Genomic DNA, 22,071 nt, shown 5'->3' with positions numbered 1-22,071 from the left:
CTTGTTTTTGTTTGTTTGTTTGTTCTTTTGGACAGGGTCTCAGATAGCCCAGGCTGCCCTAGAACTCATTATATGACCAAACATGACCTTAAACTTCTCTTTCTTTGTCTCCTTGTACTAAGGTTACATGTGTGCACCACCAGACCTGGCTTATGCTGTTCTGGGGATGTGAGCCATGGGCTTTGTGCGTACCAGGGGATCCTACCAACTGAGCCACACCCCAGCCTCAGAAGCTGCTTTCCATAAAAACAGTGTACCCTCAGGGAAGCACTCCATTTGTCAAATGCTTCTACTCCTAAGTAAATAATTCATAAAATGCAAATGACTGTGTGCAAAAAGAGTAACTATTATTGTGTTTCCTCAGAATAACAAAAATTCATAAATTATAACCTTGGCATCGCATACTAAGGGGAGGTTTAGTAAATTATAGTATAGTAAGAGGAAAGTTCTATGCAGTATTTCAAAATGATCATTACACTAGCAAGCTGATAAAGGAAAGTTTGCTTCCAAGAAATAGTCTAACCAACTAATGCTGGCAACGCAAGATTGCCGCCATGCGCTTTGATGAACAGTGACAACATAGAAGAAGGACAGACAGACGGAAATTCGACACTGAAACTGATCAGGGGTCCAGGGTGAATGTAAGATTTCCAGAAGATTTAAGAGACAAGGGAGAGAACGGAGTGTTGTCATAGCATCCAAGTCTGGAATACAGGAAAGTCGAAGGGCAAAACAGGGTTTCCTCAGCAGCTGTGCAGTTAGGGAAAGCAAGGAAGAGGGCGTCTGCAGAGTGAAACGTACTTTAGACACGCCAATCAAACAGAAGGGCCCTGCGTGCCTACTAACGCATCCCAACAACTGCACTGCTGTGCTTGTGTTTCTCTGGCAGTTCAAGAAACAACTCAGAGAAGGCGTTTCTGACATTTTAGGGTTAACATTAGCTATTTGGGGTGTGATAATGGTAGTTGGTCATGATTTCTTTTAAATATTCTATTTATTTCTTTAAAGGTTTATTTATTTAATGTGTATGAGTACACTGTAGCTCTCTTCAGACACACCAGAAGAGGGAATCGGATCCCATTACAGATGGTTGTGAGCCACCATGTGATTGCTGGGATTTGAACTCAGGACCTCTGGAAGAGCAGTCAGTGCTCTTAACTGCTGAGCCATCTCTCCAGCCCCTGGTTATGATTTTTTTTTTTAAAAAGAGCTCCTACTTTAGAGCTGCATCTTGAAATATTCATAAATGAGCTGCCGTAGGGTGTGGGCTCTGTCTCAGATGAAGCTGGCCAGCGGCAGGGGCCCCGGGACTGCGGGACAGTCACAGTCTGGTGAGGAGCTGCCCTCTGTGAGAGCAGCCATGGGACACTGGGTCTGTCTCTCCGCTCGCTGCTCTACTTACGAAGCGGTTTAAAGTCCTCCATATTGAATATAGTAAAGCAAGAAGCAGACGCAGGGCAAAGTGCAGACACTGGGACTTGGGAGGCAGAGGCAGGCCTCAGCTGCACTGCGACTTTAGCCACCTGGGCTATGTCAGACCCTTTCTAAAAACAAACAAACAGCCTAGCATTGTAAGTGAAAATCTCTATGACTAAACACTGGATACATAATATGTAAATTGCATGTAATATGGTATGTATCAAATAAGCTTACATACATTAAAGAACTCAAGAGGGGACAAAACACGCAGAATTCAAAGTAGCTGTATGTGGTAACAAGCATATGAGTGATTCCCCTTTCCAGATATGTCTTTGCCACGGGTACACCATCTTTTCAATATAGAGGCGGGATAACATTTAGCCTAAGTTCATTCCTGTGCTGCCCTTCTGGAACCTTGGTAGAGAATCCAGTCCTTTCAGTTAAGTGGCCCGGGGCTAATCTATCCCCAGGCAGGGTGCTGTCCTCTGGGCTGGGATTGGATGCAGGTGGAGAGACAGTGGCGTGGCCGTGAGTGACCGCCATGCTACCGGCATCTTCCTACCCACCCTCTCTGTTTCTCCATGAAGATACCAGGGATCGAACCCAGGGCTTCACGCCTGCTAAGCGAGCACCCTACCCACTGAGCCACATTGCCAGTCTTGCTTTCATCACCCAATCTCCAATCTCCCCGCCCCCCTGTAGGGAAGAGCAGCCATCCCCTGCCCCCAGCATCCCAAATGGAGCAAGTAAGTTTGGTCATACGTCACCTTTCAATCTGGGACAGGAATTTGGTTTCAAAGATACCCCTGGTCCGGAGTCGCTCTGAAATCTGCCCTCGGAAGAGGAGGCCCTGCCGGGTGAGGTCGATCAGGATCCGCCTCACAATCTCCCCCAGGTACATCCCACTGGTCATTTTCTCATATCTGTGCGGGGAAGAGGGGATGAGACCCGTGAGGCGAGCAAGTGCTCTTTGAGGATGCCGGTCTGGGTGTGGGAAGCAAGCCCCTGCACCTGAAGCTCACGGTTCACAGGAGGCTCTCTCTGCAGCTGTCAAATAAACCTACTACAGAGAAGAGGGTGAAGTGAGAGAGGTGGGCCTCAGAGCGACCTGGGAGCCAAGCCCAGCTTCCCACATCCCATTACATGGCATGAGCCCCTACTGTAAGCTCCCTCTGTACACTGAGAGCAGAACAGGATTCTAAGGAGGCAGGGTCACCCCGTGCCTGGCCACAGCGCCAACTCTCTCTCAGCCTGGTGCTACCTGCCTGAGCTGCTCAGTGTCTCGTCCACTTGGGTTTTGGTTTTGCTTTTAGACACCAGGACATCAATTTTGCCTTGGAAGACATCTGCCCACCAGTGATCACAACAAGCTACTCAAGAGATGCTAAAATAATTGAATCCTTTTCCCTTTCCACCGTGCTCCATAAGGATTTGCAGTGAGAGAGGAAGGGGCTTCGGAGGCGGCCTGCGCTGGGAAGGCTCAGCACGCGGGAACGTGCAATCCCGCTGTCACTGTGCTGTGCTGTGCTGTGTGTGCTGTGTGTTGTGCTGTGTGTGCTGTGCTGTGTTGTGCTGTGCTGTGCTGTGCTGTCACTATGCTATGCTGTGCTGTGCTATGCTGTGCTGTGCTGTGCTGTGCTGTGCTGGGCTGTGCTGTGCTGGGTTGTGCTGGGCTGTGCTGTGCTGTGCTGTCACTGTGCTGTGCTGTGCTGCCACTGTGCTGTGCTGTCACTGTGCTGTGCTGTGCTGTCACTGTGCTGTGCTGTGCTGTCACTGTGCTGTGCTGTGCTGCCACTGTGCTGTGCTGTCACTGTGCTGTGCTGTGCTGTCACTGTGCTGTGCTGTGCTGCCACTGTGCTGTGCTGTCACTGTGCTGTGCTGTGCTCTGCTGTGCTGTGCTGTGCTGCCACTGTGCTGTGCTGTCACTGTGCTGTGCTGTGCTGTCACTGTGCTGTGCTGTGCTGCCACTGTGCTGTGCTGTCACTGTGCTGTGCTGTGCTGTCACTGTGCTGTGCTGTGCTGCCACTGTGCTGTGCTGTCACTGTGCTGTGCTGTGCTGCCACTGTGCTGTGCTGTCACTGTGCTGTGCTGTGCTGTCACTGTGCTGTGCTGTGCTGTCACTGTGCTGTGCTGTGCTGCCACTGTGCTGTGCTGTCACTGTGCTGTGCTGTGCTGTCACTGTGCTGTGCTGTGCTGCCACTGTGCTGTGCTGTCACTGTGCTGTGCTGTGCTGTGCTCTGCTGTGCTGTGCTGTGCTGCCACTGTGCTGTGCTGTCACTGTGCTGTGCTGTGCTGTCACTGTGCTGTGCTGTGCTGCCACTGTGCTGTGCTGTCACTGTGCTGTGCTGTGCTGTCACTGTGCTGTGCTGTGCTGTCACTGTGCTGTGCTGTGCTGTGCTGCCACTGTGCTGTGCTGTCACTGTGCTGTGCTGTGCTGTCACTGTGCTGTGCTGTGCTGTGCTGTCACTGTGCTGTGCTGCCACTGTGCTGTGCTGTCACTGTGCTGTGCTGTGCTGTGCTGTCACTGTGCTGTGCTGTGGAGCCGAACTCCCGCCAGCCTGAGGTGAATGGAAACGCAAGTTCTGTCATCTGAACACCGGTCTCACACCCACAGCTGTGCAAGGAACGAACAGGAAAACACTGCCACACAGCATTATGGAAGGTGGCTTCGTCAGGTCCAAAGGGATCTTGGGACCAATGGCTAACCGTGGCGCCCACTCGTGCACCAAAGCGTGTGCTGGCCTCCTGGCCCATCTCAGCCTGTAGCCCACGGACTTGCCTTTCCCCAGCTTTTGATCCCCATATAACCCGGCCATCTGGCCACGCACTCTCTCCTCTCAGGCCCAGTTCACCCTGCTGGCCGTGGTTAGTCTATTATTTTCTCTCCCTGCTCTGGACTCTTCCAGATGTTTCTGGTTGTTCTCCCTTCATGTCTACGATAACCCCCTCCTCACCCCCACCAACCTCCCCCCACCCCACCAACCTCCCCCCACCCCACCAACCTCCCCCCACCCAGCCCGCATGTCCACATTTCATTCAAAATTCCAGTCCCGCTCCATTACACTCTCAGTCCAGAAACACGAGCCACAGGGCCAGAGTCACTCCTGAGGCCTCATCTGCCAGCTTCACACCAAGCCAGCCCTCTCTTCCAGTGAGAGTCAGAATGCAGGTGGGAATCTGCCGTAAGGTGTCTAGAAGCCGCTCATTATCTTCGGCCTTTTGAGAAGTTAGTAACTGCAGTGTATCTTACAAAGGCTTGTGGCTGTGTTAGGATGTGACACCGTGTCCAGGTCAGCCTTCCCATCCGTCCCGGGGACTACTTTCCCGCCCCTTAGAATTCACTGGCCTTAAAAGGCCAAGGGCCTAGTCAAAACCCATGTTACGGCCGGCTAGGTCACCACACCTCTGCTCTGTGGTACCTGGGCACTCTGCAAGCAGACATTCTGACAGCTTCTGCCTGGCTTCCAGAGCCCATGAGCCTTCAAAGTACCTTGTGGTAATTAGAAAAGGGACCCCTCCCTCTCCTGTCAGAAATCAAGGTGGCTTCTTTTATTCCCCGTCCTGGCATCTGGTACAGAGATGTAAGAAGCACAGAGAAAGCTGCCAGGCTGGTGCCACCAGAGCAGACCTGCTCCGTGGGTTTGGAGAGAAGGCATCTGCTGAGGCACAGAGCTGTGCACTGTGTACTCAGATGCTGGTTGCTGTGCCCGGGGATCTGGTGGCAGTCCTGATGTTGGCACTGGCCTGTTATTTATAGCATCTCCCGTCTCAGTGATGTGTAAAAATTCTTTTCCATCACCTCTGGTGGGTTAATAAAGAGCTTATCAGCCCATAGCTGGGCAGGAGAGCACAGAGCGGGACATCTGACCCCAGTCAGGGGATTCCAAGTGAAAGAGAAGAGAAGAGGAGGAAGAGGAGAAGGTCATCACGTGAGTCGTCGTGAGGACACACGTGGAACAGAGCGAGCCAGGGGAGACTCCGAGTAAAAGACCACGGGGCTGGGAAGTAAGCAGCCAATGATGTGAGACCAGATGAGCATCTGCCCAGCATGCGGCTTGGTAATCAATAGATCAGGTCTCGCTCCGGGCCATTTATTTGGGAGCTAAAGGGGGATAGAGCAGGCATAGAAATGCCCTGGAGTTACTTGGAAGGAAGGGGGTTGAACAAAAGCCCACAGGATCACATCTACATGCAATCCCTTCACACATGAAACACGCACCTCCCATGGGATCACATCTACATGTAATCCCTTCACATACAACATACAGACTCACGGGATCATGTCCACACATGACACACCCCACAGGATCATGTCTACATACAACCCCTTCACACATGACAGACACACACACACACACACACACACACACACACACGCGCGCGCGGGATCACGTCCACACATTCCCTTCACACACGACACACCCCGTCTGGCCTTCTCACCTCTGCTTGCCGGCGTTCAGGGAGCCCTCATCCACCTCCTTGTCGTACTGGGTGCGAATGTCATCGATGCAGCCGTTGTCGCCAAACCCACCCCACTCCGTGTTGATGCACATCCGGCCTTCGTCCCCGTCCACCAGCTCGATGTTCCTCATTTCCTCCATGTAGCACACGTTGCTTCCTGTCCCTGGAAGGAATCATGAAGGGACTTCAGTCCTCACAGGTGACACTAGGTCTAACACAGGCTGATGAGTGCCAGGAGCAAGTTGGTGTCTGAGGTCCGAGACAGAGCTTGGACGGGGTTCCAGCTTTCCATTCAGCTGGCCGGTCTTGAACAAGTGCCCTATGGAGTTGTTAAAAGGGAAAAACATGGTGACATCTGTGTATTCTACCTGTCAAGTAGGCAATGAATGATTCTCGCCACCACCACCACCACCACCACCACCACCACCACCACCATCATCACCATCATTATCATCATCATCTTCCCCGCTACCCTCATCATACCCATCGTCATCAGAGTCATCATTGACATCACTGTAAGCAGCAGCAGCAGCAGCAGCATCTCCATCCTTCCTATCATCATCGTCAATCATCAGCATCCCCAGCCTCAGCATCCCCAGCCTCAGCATCCTCGCAGCAGTAGCATCATCACCCTCATTACCATTACCATCGTGTCCCTCTTGCCTATCGCCATGATTACTGCACAGCCCTGAACTCGGTGCACAGTGACGGACTCCTTTTGTCCTTGGGGCTTCCTCCTCTCTGGGGGATCCCGGAGGCCTGGATTGCCTCCCGGCGCTAACAAGGCACGTCAGGATTAGCCTTCAGCCAGTGACCTTTGTCCACACTGGAGAGTCTCACCTCTTTCTCCCAAACTCTGCAACCCTTGGGTCACCCCACGTAAGGTGTATGTATATGCACGAGCTGTTTATGTGAATGCTGTCTAAGAGCACTGACCACTGAGCGCGTGTGATACTGCCATCTCAGGAGGAACCCTCCTCCCTGCCCAGCCGTCCCCGCCAGGCCCAGGTCCTGCTGACCCATGCGTTTCGGATTTGGCTTCATCCTGTCCTGTCCTGTGTGTACTGGAGCCCAGGCACATCAAGGGAAAATGTGGACCCCAGAACCTTTTTTGTGTTTTGTTTGTTTTGTGTTTTTTCGAGACAGGGTTTCTCTGTGTAGCCCTGGCTGTCCTGGAACTCACTCTGTAGACCAGGCTGGCCTCAAATTCAGAAATCCACCTGCCTCTGCCTCCCAAGTGCTGGGATTACAGGTGTGCACTACCACCGCCTGGCAGACCTCAGAACTTGATTCTTCTCCATCCCTCCCTGTTTGGCGTTTAGACACCACAAGGGAAGAAGCAGAAAACTGGAACCACACTATACATCTGCGGAAATCTCCAAAACATGAAGGGGAAAAAGTGAAGAAAAGAAAAACTCCTTCTTTGTGTATCTTCTTCCTCAAAGAAAAGAAGGACCTTGGCACACAGCCTTGGAGAGAAAGTCTGGGAATGACCCGACCTGGGTCCCCGGGCTGAATCGACCTGGGTCCCCAGGGTTGAATCGAACCCTGACAACAGAGCGGCAACCCCAGCAGTGCGCAGGAGAGTCCGAGGGGACCAGTCCACCATCTGAGGCACCACGCCTGACCACGTACCTGCAATCAAGCCAATCTCGCACCTGGGATCTTCGTAGCCACAGGTCATCATGGTCCCCACCGTGTCATTCACGATAGCAACGATGTCCAGGTCAAACTCCTGCAAGGGAAGCAAGCAGCTGCCCTGAAGCAGGCTGTGCGAGGGGTTCCTTGGCCCTAGGCAGACCGAGGCCTGTGCCCCGTGGCCTGGGTGTATGTATCATGGCGGGGGAGGGGGAGAGGACAGGTCCAGCATGAGCCTCCCCACCATAGCCTACGTTTCTCCTCTTGATGGCTTCTCGGAGCATGTCCACTACGTCCTCCCCTTCGCAGTCAGTGGCCTTGAAGCCTTTGGTCCACCCTACAAGAGTCCCCTGAAACAGAGAGGGGGGACACTTTACTTGGGCAGCCGATCTCGGAATGACAGAGCACCTTAGACCCAATAGGCACGAGGTTCGGAGTCTGGTCACTGGTAGACCATGTGTATTCTTGGCCTGATTCTGCCTCCACTGTCCCAGCACGGATCCTGCCAAATGGGCTCTCCATGGCTCTGCGTGGTCTTCAAGACTCAGGTGTGTTCCTGTCACTGCTACACAGAATCAAAGTCTGGGGTCAGAGCCTCCCACTGCTAATGCAGCCCACGACAGACAGAGGTGTTCTCAAGAGGCTGAATTAGAGAATGTCAGACTCAGCACCATTACACAGTGATACAAGCTACTCTGCCCCCTCCACAGCAATATTGAGAAGATATGCTATCTTATCCATCATCATCAATGCTATTATAAATCAAACCAGAACCACCACACTGCCAAGAAACATGGAGCACTGAAAAACTGTGCTCTTCACACATTTTTAAACAAAAGCCATTAACACACAGGTAAAGAAGAAGCCCTCCCCGCCTCTTTTTGTTTGTTTGTTTGTTTGTTTTTTGTTGTTGTTGTTTTTGTTTTTCAAGACAGGGTTTCTCTGTATAGCCTTGGACATCCTGGGACTTACCCTGTAAACCACCCTGGCCTCGAACTCAGAGATATTCAACTGCCTCTGCCTCCCAAACACTGGGATTAAAAGTGTGTGCCACCACCGTCCATTGCAAGTCTACTTTTGCTTTTAAAATGACATAGATATGGGGCTAGGGAGGCGGATTAGTGGTTAAGAGCACTGACTCTTTTTCCAGAGGTCCTGAGTTCAATGCGCAGCAACCAATGGGATCTGAGCTCTCTTCTGGTTTTCCTGAAGACAGCTACAATGTGTTCATACAAATAAATCTCTTCTTAAAAAATGGCATAGATATTCCACCTAGCAAAGGGCCTAGAATGATGTCTCCCAAGGGGTGACTGGCTGCCTTTGGATCCAAGACTGAGTGCGTTTTCATTTCTCTGTATCAATACACTTAACGGTCATGGTATTTTAATGTTTAGGAGCTGTTCCCGGGTCACGGGTTGATTCTAGCCAGTGCTCCAGCCTAGAAAGCTGACAGTAGGAGCAACTGGCGGAGTTAGGATGCTGAGCCCGGAAGGATGCACGCAGAACCTCTGGCTACACATTGCCTTGCCTGAGGCTCTCGACCACCAGACCTCCACAGTCCTCCAGACACACTCCCAGCTAGGACAGACATAAACATAGACACACATGCATGTGTATGTATATATGTGTATATATATATATATATATATATATATATATATATATACATATGTGTGTATATATATATGTACATACAGACACAGACACATATACAATGCAGTTACACAGACATAATGTTTTCCTTTCTTTTCCCCTGTGACTGATCATTAGTAACTTTGCTCCCAGTTGCGTGCCCTCTTCTCCAGCCTTCTCCTCCTGGAATCAGGACAGTCCTGAAATGTCACTGGCTTAGGACAGAGGTATTACTGTACTTGTGTCCAGCCATCATTCAGAGGTACTGGCAGCCGTGTGGGGCAATCCTGGAGCTCTCTGTGTAGACCAGGCTGCCCTCAGACTCACAGAGTTCTGCCTGCTTCTGTCAAGTGCTGGGACTAAGGGCGTGTGCCACCACGTCCACTAGCCTATTTAATCTTTTGTTTTGTTTCTTTTTTACTTTTTTTTTTTTTTTTTTTTTTTTTTTTTTGGATTTGGTTTTTTCGAGACAGGGTTTCTCTGTATAGCCCTGGCTGTCCTGGAACTCACTCTGTAGACCAGGCTGGCCTCGAACTCAGAAATCCACCTGCCTCTGCCTCCCAGAGTGCTGGGATTACAGGCGTGCGCCACCACTGCCCGGCCTTGTTTTGGTTCTTAAGACAGGGTTTCTCTGTATAGCTTTGGCTGTCCTGGAATTCACTCTGTAGACCAGGCTAGCTTCAAACTCAAAGATCCTCCTGCCTCCACCTTCTGAGGGATTAAAGGCGTGTCCGCCATCGCCAGGCTTGGTCTGTTTACTCTTAATGGCAGCAATAGTGTGAGTGCATTTGTTTAAAAAACAAAGAAACAAACTAAAATGTTACTGATGAAACTAAACCCTCCTGAGGCTTTCTGTCATCTGAAGAGGAATGGCTACGGCGAGTCCAGGAAAAATCTAAACCCCTTTTCTCGGCCTGCTTGCACTTTGAAATGAGCACATTTACATTTTGTGTGAGTTTCCACCCTTTGCTTTCCTTGCTTAGTCACACACTGTGGAGAGCCTCCTAGATCGGTAATGTGGAGCTGCTACATCCTATCACTGAGTACAATAGTCACGTACAGCTGCACAGAGATCTGGAAACCCACAGACACACCTACAAAGTAAGCAGATAGTCTACCCGCACTTTATAAAGAGTTACTTATTTTTTAAGCCTATGTAAGTGTGTGTTTGTGTGCGCTCATACATGTGCACACATGCACACATGCACATGCACACATGCCTGGGCACACCTGCATGTGCCTGTGTGAGCTTATGCAAACCATGTGTGTGCAGGCATCAATTTCAGTTTACACTCATTGGCATTGGCATGCATGTGTATCTGTGTGTCTGTGTGAGGGTGTTGGATCCTCTGGAGCTGAGGTTGCATACTGTAACCGTCATGTGGGTGCTGGGAATCGAACCCAGGTCCTCTGGAAGAGCAGCCAGTGCTCTTATCCTCTAAACTAACTGTCCAGTAAGTGTGAATTTCAGAAGAGGGTGTCACATGCCCTGGGCCTGGAATTCCAGATGATCGTGAGCCACCATGCTGGGAACTGAACCTGAGTCCTTTACAAGAACAGTAAGTGCTGTGAACTGTGGACTTGTCTCACCAGCCTCGTTTAAAGAATGAAGAAACCAAACCACAGAAAGGTTAAAGACCACACCCAAGGTCACACAACCAATAAAGGGGAAGAAGTCTGACAATTCCCGTCAGGGTCTGCGGTTGTCCAGTTCTTCCCCCAACCCTAAGCAAAGCTCATGGAGAGCCCAAAGCAGTGTCTGGCACAGAAGTATCACCATGGATGCTGTGGGTTTCCTCCTCCTCTTCATCATCATCACCATCATTATCACCATCATCACCATCATCATCACCATCATCATCATCATCATCACCATCATCATCACTGGTGAAGGGCAGGGTATCATGTAACCCAGGCTGAAGCTGAACTCCCTACACAGCCAAAGGTGGCCTTCAACTCTTGATCCTGCTGCCTCTGTGTCTAAATGCTGGTGTGTCACAAGCACATGCCACCAGGACAGCTTGAGAGCTCTCTGTCATCAATAAAACCCTCCGGCTTCAGCATCTCCCTGAACTCAGGTGCTGTTCATAGCACGTGAAAAGCACCGCCCAGTTCTAGTCTCTGACCGTCTAGTCACTGGTCCTTCGCTGGCCACCACCTTCTCAAGCCCCTCCATAAAATGAGTGCACCCCTCCTTTCGAATAATGTCACTTGTGTCCCTTCGTGGGTGCTAGGCCACATCTGAGAGGGCCGCTCGCTACATCCAACCAACTGTGGATGGACTGGAGATGGCTCAGCGGTTGGGAGCACTCTGCTCTTACAGAGGACCCGGGTTCGGTTCTCAGAACCAACATGGTGGCTCACGACTACCTTGCAACTCTGGTTCTGGGGCATCTGATATCTTTCTGTGGCCTCCACAGGCACTGCACACATGTGTGGCAGACGTACATGCAGGCAGAGACTCAAAAACGAGCAAACAACACTAGTTAAAAAGTATTCAGGAAAAGAACTGGCAGCTGTCCTGATGTGCCCAGGCCCCTCTCATCCTCTCCTGGCACCTGGCTTGGCATTCACACCGTGGGAAGTGATCTAGAGAAGGCTTCCTGTATTCGGGAGGATGCTCATGTGACACACTATGCCATTCTGTAAGATGAACTTGAGTAACATGGATGGTGGTACCCGTGGGGAGCCCTGCACCCAGTCCCCTGAAGACACCAAGGAATTAACTCATTTTGCGAATTTCAAAATAAGGAGGAATAAAATTAGGTAAACAGAAAACCCTTTAAATGGTTAAGTCCCTCTATACCATGTGTTCCCAGATGCGTGACCAGTGACCTGGTGATGTGGCTCAGTCAGCAACGTCCTGGCCTAGTGTATGTCCTATGCCGGGTCCCATCCTCAGCACTACACGTGCTGAGCATGGTGGTGCAGGCCTGCTACCCCAGGACACAGCAGGTGGAAGCAGGAAGATCAGAAATTCATGGTGAGCCTTGGCAACATCAGGAATTTGAGGCCTGCCTGGGATACAGGAGACCCTGTCTCCCAAACAAAACCCAATGTGAGCACGGATGCAGAGGCCCCGGGGGAGGGCGGCCTCTGGGGCAGCCGTGTGCCTGGCAGGGCTGCCTTACCTTGTCGATGCACGTTTGTCTGCAGGGGAAGGAGAAGGTGAAACCCAAAGGCAGCTGGGCACCCTTCAGGCCCATGTAGTCCAGGAAGTCAGCGATGCACTGCACGATGTGGTCAAAGAGCTGCAGGGAACAGGAGGTGCTCGTGCAAGATGTGCACTGAGGGGGCGGCGGCTGCCCTCCCCCCACTGCCCATCTCCCACCCCACCCCACCCCACCACACCCCACCCAGCCAACACTCACCTCCTCGCCAGTGCCCTGCATGATCTCCAGAGGGATGGCGAAGATCTTGTTGTACATTCGCACCGACCTGCGTCTGATCTTCACCAGGAGGACTCGGAAGTTAGTTCCCCCCAAATCCAGGGCAAGGAACTTTCCTTTCTCTGTGGGAGAGAGAGTGGAGGCTGCATCACACACACACACACACACACACACACACACACACACACACACACGGAAGAAGAACAGAGGCCCGGAACATTTTTCTTAGCCCTCATTTCCCAAAGACCCATCCTGGGCCTCTTTCCACGTCTATAGAGAGAGGAAGCTGAGCTTTCGAGGCTCTTCCAGCTCTAAACCTTACTGCCCAGTGGGTCGTAAGTTTCTGATATAGCGCATAATGCACAGAACCGGGCACTGGGGGCCTTAAATGGGGACTCCTGGACAGCTAACCCGAGTGCCAGGGACTCTGGAAAGCATTTCCATCCTGTTGAACCAGTCCAGGGGACCCTTCACCAAAACCATGAGCCTGCTCCTCTTCTATCATGTGCACGAATGTGTGTGATATGGGTAGGGGGCACATATTTGGAGGTCAGAGGACAGTCTGTGGTGTTGCTTCTCTCCTTCCACCTCCACACGGGATCCTGGGGTGGGACCCAGCTTTCTGGGCTTACACAGGAAGCATCTCACTGTCCCGGTATAAACTGGTTCCCGTTCCCTCTTCCCTGATCTCTACGTCCTCTGGTTGGGAAAGCAGCTCCACCCCTGAATCATGGAACCGTGCAGGTCTCTGACTGCAGGCCTCCTCCGTCCCCAGTCCTGCCCCTCGGCATCAGAGCCTGGTCTACACAGCGTCTCTCACTGTCCTCCCTTCCCCTGCTCGCTTCTGACCATTCTGCTCTTTCTGTTTTCCAAACTCGCCAAAGACATCATTCCAGCCACCTCTGTTTTTCTTCCTAGCATCTGTCCTTTCCTGGCATCGTGTGTCATTAAACATTACCGTTTGCCCGCCTGTCTAAGTTCCATTCATAAGCACGGGGACTCTGCTCCATTGCTGGGCCTAGAACAGAGCCTAGCATGCAGCTGATGCTTCAGGGAGATCTGAGGGACATGGGAAGGAGGAAAAGTGGGTAGGTAGGTGGGGGGTCGGAGGAAGAGATGAAAAGAGAAAGAAAGAAAGAAAAAAGAAACACATACTATACTGTTCTCAATTTTTCTGTAAACCCAAAGGACTTTGGCTCCAGAAAAGTCATTGTTGTTAAGAGATTCAAAGTGTGTGACCCTCAGAAACTTATAAGCTGGTGACACCCATGCAATGGGAATACTCCATCTTCAGGTACCAGGCAGTAGTTTGTGGGATAAGATGACAGAACCCAGGCAAACTGCAAGGCCTGAGCACAGGCTAGCAGCCTGCGTTTGAGCCTCTCGGGTCCGCAAAGTGGAAGGAGAGAGCCAGTTCCCACGAGCTGCCCTCCAGCCTCCCAAGCATGGGGTGGCATGCAGAAGTGCCTGAGGGCCACAGAGGTGAGGCGGACTCCGCTGCTCAGTGGATCCCCTCAGCTGAGCAGAGAGAACAGCAGGACTGAGAGTTGGAAAAGTCAGGGCTGAAACAGTGAGGAACAAGGCCGGAACCCAAACCCCAGAAGAGTGCCAGCCACAGGGAGCCCTGAAGGCCCACGGAAGGCCACGTGTCCAGAGGGAGGCTCGGGGCAGCACAGGGACTTCCGCTAGCTCACAGCAGGAGGTCTATTCCTGCTGTCATCCACATCAAGAAAACACACACACAGACACACAGACACACAGACACACAGACACACAGACACAGACATGGACATGCATACACATAGACACACATACAAACATACACACAGAGACATACAAGCACACACAGGCTCATACATACACACATACACACATACATACATACACACACATACACACATAGACACACACACAGACACAGACATACACATACACCCAGACACACAGAGACATACAAACACACACAGGCTCATACATACACACATATGCACACATACATACATACATACATACACACATATACACATAGACACAAAGAGACACACACATACAAGCATACATACACATATACAGACAGACACACACAAACACACATACACACATAGACATGCACAAACACACAGACACACTCACTGACATACACAGACATATACACTCATATATACACATATATGCAAACATATACACACACCAACACACAAACACATACATACACATACATACATGTATACACTCATATATACATACACAGACATATATACTCATGCACAGAGTCACACTAAGAGGTCACACAGAGAGACATATACACATATACACAGACACACACAGATAGACACATATACACACATACAGAGACACATACATTTATACACACACACACATTCAACAACATGCACATAGAGACACATGGAGAGACTCACACACACACACACACGCACAGATACAGACACTCGTGCATTGTTTAACCAAGTCGTGCAGACTCTTCCAACTGCCCCCTCTCCTCATCCAAGGCTCTAACAGTCTCTGCATCTGCAGAGTGCAGACAGGAGCCCTGCACACCCCTACAGAGCCCGCACCAACCCACCTGTGCCGTCAGGCATCCCGTAGACATAGGTGGGAAGCATCTTCACGGTAGCCAGAGCGTGGGTCTTTTTCTTCAGCCCGTACTCTAGTTCAGTCCGCATCTTGTCCCGCACGCCCAGGAGCTGCTCTCGGGTCAGCTGGAACAAAGCCAGCACCTTGTCGATCTGCTTGCGCTGGGCCTGCACCCGAGAGGCCACTGCGGTCACCATGGCGGCCCCCTTGGTGCTTCCGCTCTCTGACAGGAGGAAGCGGACATCACAGTTTGGGACCAGTCTCCTCACCACCTTGTGTAGGCGTTTGGGGTACCTGGAGGTAGAGGAGGCAGTCAAACATTGAGCAGTCTTGTCAGCTGCGTCTGGCCGGTGGGAAGGGACACAGGGCTAGTGGGCGGTGGGTTCCCTCCTTGTTGGGTGGTGTGCAGTGGACTGTGACAAACTAGGACAGAAAGGACACTTCGGAAGCTAAGGGAAGTGCTGATGTCTCAGCCCAGAGGACATGAACAAACAATGTGATGGAGATGTCGCCTCTGTCCGTGGGGAAGGATTTACTCTCTCAGCCCCTTCTGGGGCGCACACTCCTGGCTTCCGGTGCAGCCTCCGTTAGCTAACGAGTCTTTCACTCTGAATCCCTTAAGGAATTGCATTGCCCTGTGTCTTCCTAGTGGGATCTGGTGAGCTCTGCCATCACTGATTTTGTTCCCCATCAATGATGGGATATCTCTGACTTTTCAGTATTGCTATGCCATGGGTATTCCCTAGATAGTGAAGGGAGAGATGGCTAGAAAGGTGACATATAGAAAGGTAGAAAGACACAGAAATAGATACACAGACAGGCAGGCAGACGGGCATATGGATGCATGAGAGATGAATGGGTGAACCAATCCATGCGTGGATGGGTGGGTGGATGGATGGACGGATGGATAGACGGATGGATGGATGGATGGATGGACAGATGGATGGATGGACAGACAGATGGACAGATGGATGGACGGACGGGCGGATGGATAGGTGGGTGGACAGATGGATGGATGGATGGACGGATGGATGGATGGATAAGTGGGTGGGTGGATGAATGGATGGGTGGGTGGATAGGTGTGTGGGTGGGCAGATGGACAGACGGACAAATGGACAGACAGACAAATACGAGGTCTTTCTAATTAGGCAATAGCTTTAACAGATTTTTTTTTTTTGAGCCAGGTCTTGCTGCATAGCCCAGACTGGCTTCATGCTTGCTTTCTTCCTGCCTCCTTACAGTGGAAATCTCCATTGCTCCACCTTCCATACACAACAGAGAGCGTGCTGCTGGCCAGCCCCTCTGAGTTCTGCAATTCCTGGTCTGCACCCCCACATCCAGCTACCGGCCCATCTCTCGATGAGTGATTCCCCAAAGCCCCTGGCCAGCTGAGTAAAGGCAGACTTTGCTCAGGCGTCCCTTGAAATCTCAGAACTAGTGAGAGGGAGCTGATTCCAAGTGCACAGATAGCAACACAGACCCGAGGGAGCACCAGGGCTCAGCTCCAGGGGCGACACAGCGCCAGGATACAGATTGGCGGGTGGCACTTACTGAGGGTGTGTTTTGTAGAGGGTTCCGTCCATGCCCACTGTGGTGCGGAGCCGGGCCAGCTTCTTGTTCTCTCGGAGGCGAGTCAGGATGGCTGCCAGGGCAGCCGCGCAGAGATTGGCGGACCGGAAAGAGACGATGGTGCACACGTGCTGGACAGCGATGCAGTCTGACTCGGAGGGGTCCAGGCCCAAATCCACCAGGATCTCTCGCGTGTTGGCCAGGCCTTCTTTACTCCTAGCCAGGGGACAAGAGTGAGGGACCCACACTTCCCCCCAGGCTGTGGGTATCCTCCTGGGATGTGTGCTCTCGGGGGTTGTGTGCACTCTCATGAGAACACAGTCTAGACAAAGACAGCATCAGCACTGAATAGAGCCGCTACCATGTGCCACGGCACACCAGGTATCTGCTAAGGCCCTGGAACACAAGTCATCCGATCCTTACAAGAACCCTGAGGGAAGGACATCTTAGAAGATGGTGGAGGCGAGAGAGCTGAGGCAGAGGGTGAGTGGCTTGTCTCCACTCACAAAGCTCCTAAGTCCTGGAGCCGTGGTTTGGACTCTGGCAGGTAAACTTCAGAGCACTGTTTTAAGCACCCCACGGTCTTTTGCCACTCAGGGTTCATCCCTGCCAAGCTCAGGCAGATGTGGACTCTGCACGTCAGACGTGACTGCAAAGCCCAGGGCAGGGCTAGGGGGTTCCACGCCAGGGGAGCAGATTCCTGGCTTGACCAAGCTAAGCTCCTTCATCACGCCATTGGGGGGCTTTGGGTGTAAAGACTCAAGTCAGCAGATCTAAAGGCAGCCATGTCAGGAGCCCATGAAGAAGGCTCAGGTTTTACGGCAGGGCTCCAGAACGCTGCACCATATGGGGTGCAAGAGCGCCACCCACGTCATAAGCAAAACTATACGCAAATGTGTAATTTGGGCTATGTACCCAGGACTTGACTCTAATTCTCCAAGGGATCTGTGACCCCCAAATTATTACTAGTCACCATTCAAGGGAGGAAGAAGGCGGGAAGCCATGGCAAGTAGGTGGCTTTCTAACAGTGCAGTCCCTGATCAGTGACCCACAGGGTGTGACACCGAGCCACAGCAGAGACTTCTAGCTTGTCTGAAGCCACGCCCAGGACTGAAGCTCCCTGTGAGGGAGGAAGGTCTGGTCCCTACCTTTGCTCATCACCTGAGCACACAGCACTGTGGCCGCCAACCCCAGCCCTCCACAGTCAGGGCAGCAGGGGATGCCCAGGCCTCCACAGAGGCAAGGCAAGACGCCCCAGCCCTCCACAGAGGCAAGAAGGAGGGACACCCCGGCAGCTTACATCTCCATGGCTGCCACGTGCTGGGTCTCGATCTTGCCCTTCGTATGGAGAGCAGAGGATCTTGCACCCCCAAACAGGAGACAAACTTTGGCCATCTTCAGCAGGATGAGCCTGACCAGCTCCCCCATGTACAGCCCGCTGATCATCTTCTCGAACCTGCAACCGGATGAACGGGTCAGTGAGAGCGACACCTCAGACCAAGCAGCACGAGCTCCCAAACGCCATTGCTACTTCGGCCAGGAGGGGCCACAGTGTTTAGGATTTCTATTTTCCTAAGCTCACTCGACCATCATGTGACACCAGAGCAAAGACCCGGGTGCTTCTAACCCCCATGCTGGGCCTCTGCCTTAGAGAACCTGGTGCTAAGATTTCAGTCTGGAGTGTCCACTGAAGGCCGACTTGTCAAAGGCCTGCTCCGTAGTCTATATTCCGGAGGTGCTAGCATCTTTATGAGGTGGGCCCTTAAAAGCTGCCACCATTAGAGACATACTCTTGAACAGGAAAGTGGGACTGTGACCCTCTCTGTGTGTCACACCCAGCCATGAGGTAAATGGTTTCCTCGGCCACACACATCCACTGTAACATGCTCCCTGGCCTCAGGCCCAAAAGCAATGAAGCCAGTTGGGTCATAAGGCTGTGAACCGAATATCACGCTTCTGCTCTTAGAGTATGTGGGGGAGGAACTTCCCAACCTGTGAGCCGGGGGAGCCTTCACAAGCTGACTAGCTTAGGCATCTGTTATAATAACAGAAGGCTGATAGGAAGCTTGGAGACCTCAGTGACGGCCCACTGTGACGTGGACGGAAGACCCCAGGAGGTGGCCCTCCCCTCTGAGCTTCTACACTCAGACTAATTATTTCCTAGGCTGAACAATAATGCAATTTTTAGTCTTCAGATACAGGAAGATGCAATTTCCAGAACTATCTGCTCTAACCAGACTTACACATTGCAATAAAACAAAAACAAAAACAAAACATAACAAAACAAGACAAAACCTCTTAGACCACCGGGGCTGGAGAGATGGCTCGGCGGTTAAGAGCATTTGTTGCTCTTACAAAGGACCTGAATTTAGTTCCCAGCACCCACATCACATAGCTCACAAGCACCTGTAACTCCAGCTCTGGGGAGAGGGCGAGTCCAGTGCCATCTTCTGGCCTCTGTGGGCACCCGCATTTACACCTGCCTGTGTGCATGTGACATGTGCACATACACACCCAGTCACACAAATAAAAACTAATCTTTTCAAAACTAATCATCTTAAACCTTGAAGACACGGAAGGCAAGCAAATGAACTTCAGACTCCAGTTGAGTGGAAATTCTTTTGAGTGAAATAGAGATAAATGGAAACGAAAGTCCAAGGAGCATCGTTGCCTTGGCTTGTAGCGCGGCGCGGTGCGGAAGGCAGGCAGCGCATGAAGGAAGGATAGCAAATCCAGCTGTGTGAGCCTGGAATTAGCTCCGCACATAGCGAGGGTGAAGCTCAAAAGGGGCGTGGCCGAAGAGCGGACACAGGGGCTGCGCCCTCGGGTGAAGCTCAAAAGGGGCGTGGGCGTGGCCGAACAGCGGACACAGGGGCTGCTGTGAGCTGAGGCCCCTGGGAGCCCTAAGGAAGCTCACACAGGAAGCCCGGCTTTCGTCAGTGCCCACTCACCCACATACTCCAGACAGCAGAAGCCTGGCATTTGGTTCACTTGGATGCGCACGCATACCCCAGAACCATGGACTGCATGAGAGCTGTGGTTAGGACCTAGGGGGACAGACTCGCTGCGGGGACTGACCTTCCGGGGAACAGAGCGAGCAGGGACTGCCAGGGGCTGATACCCAGATGCTAAGAAAGGAGCACTCACAGCTGCTTCCCCGGGTTGAGCGAGCCCAGGTCCAGCTCTCTGTCAAACTCGGTGCGGATGTCCTCCAAAGCGCCGTCGTCCCCGAAGGCCCCCCACTCCGTGTTGATACACATCCTTCCCTCGTCCCCTTCCACGAGGTCGATGTTACTCATGTCCTCCATGTAAGCCGCGTTGGTGCCTGTCCCTGGAGAGGGGACCAGAGAGAACATTCAAAGAGGAAAGGGGAGGGGCTGGCTGGGGAAGCCGGGAGAACTTAGCTACCCCAGGTACTGAGAAAGGCACGCAGGGTGGCAGGATGTTTTCCCTCAGCCGCAGCTGGCTCTGGCAAGCCTGAGCTCATGGGGGATGAGGCTCACAGGGGGAGGCCCACGTGTGGAGCCCACACACCTCAGCGCATGATGCTGTGCCGCTATGCGTGTTGTCACTTGTGAAGTTTTCCCCTCCTGAGTATGCATCAATGCTACAAAAGCATACTGGGGAAGAGGGGGTAAGCTAACTGTAAACATTTAAAAGTATAACTCACCCAATCGATCAAGAAATAATAAATAATAACCGTCTTATGATAACGGTTTTATGCTTTCTCTGCGCTCCCCCATTCGCTCTAAGTGACACGAAAACTGTTCTTTTAAGTTTCTCTTTAAGTTATGGGAGTGGGTATGGGCCGATGTGAGGACAGCTGGCTGTGGAATCCAGAGCAGGGCATGGCATGCCCTGAAACGGGAGATACAGGTAGTGTGAGCCACTCAGGGTGCATGCTGGGAATGGAACTCCGCCCTGTCTCCAGCCCCGCCCCCGCCCCCCCCCCATTCATTCCTGTGCTCACGCTGCTGTCCATGGTCCTCAGCAACAGTAGAGTAAGTCTCCACTGAGAAAGCCAATACCAAAGCATCCCAGGGAAGCACCCCACACATGCAAGCGCTAAGGCATGGCGCACTGTGTTGGGCCCTTTGGGTATCAGGAAAACACTGGAAAATTAGAATGAGCTGAGTGTTTGCTAAGCTCTGAAAATTTAAAAAAAAAAAAAATTAAACTCCGTACCTGAAGCAAGAGAAATTGAATGCCTCAGTAACGCGGCTTTGAACCCCCATCATTTAATGTCTTTTTCCCTGGCTGATACCCTGGTCTGAGTATTTTAAATGGCGATAAGGAAAAAAAATGAGATACTTAAAAATGTAGACTTTAACCTAATATTTGGAAAAAACTTCGCAGACAAGTGTGGGACGATGTTCAGGCTTAAAAACCCAATCTGTGGTCTTAGACACGGTAACCAAGGCAGACAGAGGGGACAATAGCGGGGGACACCATGACCGGCACATGCCTGTCCCAGGGTGCAGTGGGGGTCCTGGAAATGTTAGGCACTTTAAGCTGCTCAGGCGATCAGACCCCTTAGGAAAACCAAGCCAAGGAAATCAGAAACCCTCCATTTAAGCACTCAGAGACTGCCCCAGCCTAGCACCCACCCCCCACCCCCAAGTCCACTGCGTTACCAATGATAACACCGACTTCACAGTTGGGGTCATCGTAAGCACAAGTCATCATGGTCCCCACGGTGTCGTTAACCAAGGCCAGGATGTCCACGTCCAGGTCCTGGGGAACAGAAGGGCCCAAGGGTGTCAGTGGTGGGAAACCATACTCCCTCTACCACCCCCAAACAGGGAACACACTAGACACTGCCTACAAGGAGCAGATTTTGTGAAGGTTTGGCATCTAGGGGGCAGAGAGGAGCTTGTGCTCCTGCACTGAGGGAAGGACTTCTGGGAAGGGGCAGCCCCCGGCCTCTAGCCCTGGGGAGATAGCAGAAAACATATGTGTCCTGGGAATAATGGTTATTTCTAAGAGGAAACACATCAGTCCTGGTCCACGGGGCCCTGGCAGGCAGCAAACACGGCCTCGACCATCTCTCCTACATGAGTTATTCTGTCCTGTCCGGTCATCACATCACGGTTCCCTCAGACCTGAGGGAGGGCGCTGTTTGAAAGTGAGAAGAAGGCATTGGAAGGCGACACATCAAAGTCTTCCTTTGGGGTTAGCGGATCATAGTTGCAAGTGGTACAGCAGCCCCCATTCTAGAGGCGCATTCACCCCTCAGCCGAGAACGACAAGAACAGCTCCTCTTACCCAGGCAGCAAGCTGTTCGGCTCTTAAGTGTTTGGGATTCTTGTCTTTTCCTCTCTTACTTTGGCTGCCACATAAATGATTGTGAAATACTGTCAGAAAGCAA

The 22,071-nt window shown here is 51.8% G+C and overlaps 1 protein-coding gene across 2 annotated transcripts in view; it reads right to left on the bottom strand.

Moving 5' to 3' along the window:
- The window catches only part of Hkdc1 (hexokinase domain containing 1), a 41,049-nt gene that overhangs the window by 5,431 nt on the left and 13,547 nt on the right, over positions 1 to 22,071 (bottom strand). For both annotated transcript variants that reach the window (XM_052164209.1, XM_052164210.1), the window contains 11 exons: positions 21,338 to 21,437; positions 19,851 to 20,034; positions 18,004 to 18,159; positions 16,686 to 16,919; positions 15,124 to 15,428; positions 12,522 to 12,661; positions 12,282 to 12,401; positions 7,773 to 7,868; positions 7,516 to 7,615; positions 5,860 to 6,043; positions 2,187 to 2,342 (listed from right to left, as the gene is read on the bottom strand). In XM_052164209.1, coding sequence (XP_052020169.1) covers positions 2,187 to 2,342; positions 5,860 to 6,043; positions 7,516 to 7,615; positions 7,773 to 7,868; positions 12,282 to 12,401; positions 12,522 to 12,661; positions 15,124 to 15,428; positions 16,686 to 16,919; positions 18,004 to 18,159; positions 19,851 to 20,034; positions 21,338 to 21,437 — 1,775 coding nt within the window. The remainder of the gene's footprint in view (positions 1 to 2,186; positions 2,343 to 5,859; positions 6,044 to 7,515; positions 7,616 to 7,772; positions 7,869 to 12,281; positions 12,402 to 12,521; positions 12,662 to 15,123; positions 15,429 to 16,685; positions 16,920 to 18,003; positions 18,160 to 19,850; positions 20,035 to 21,337; positions 21,438 to 22,071) is intronic.

Source organism: Apodemus sylvaticus, chromosome 19, assembly GCF_947179515.1.
Source record: "Apodemus sylvaticus chromosome 19, mApoSyl1.1, whole genome shotgun sequence".
NCBI lineage: Eukaryota > Metazoa > Chordata > Mammalia > Rodentia > Muridae > Apodemus > Apodemus sylvaticus.
This window is presented reverse-complemented; position numbering and strand designations above follow the sequence as displayed.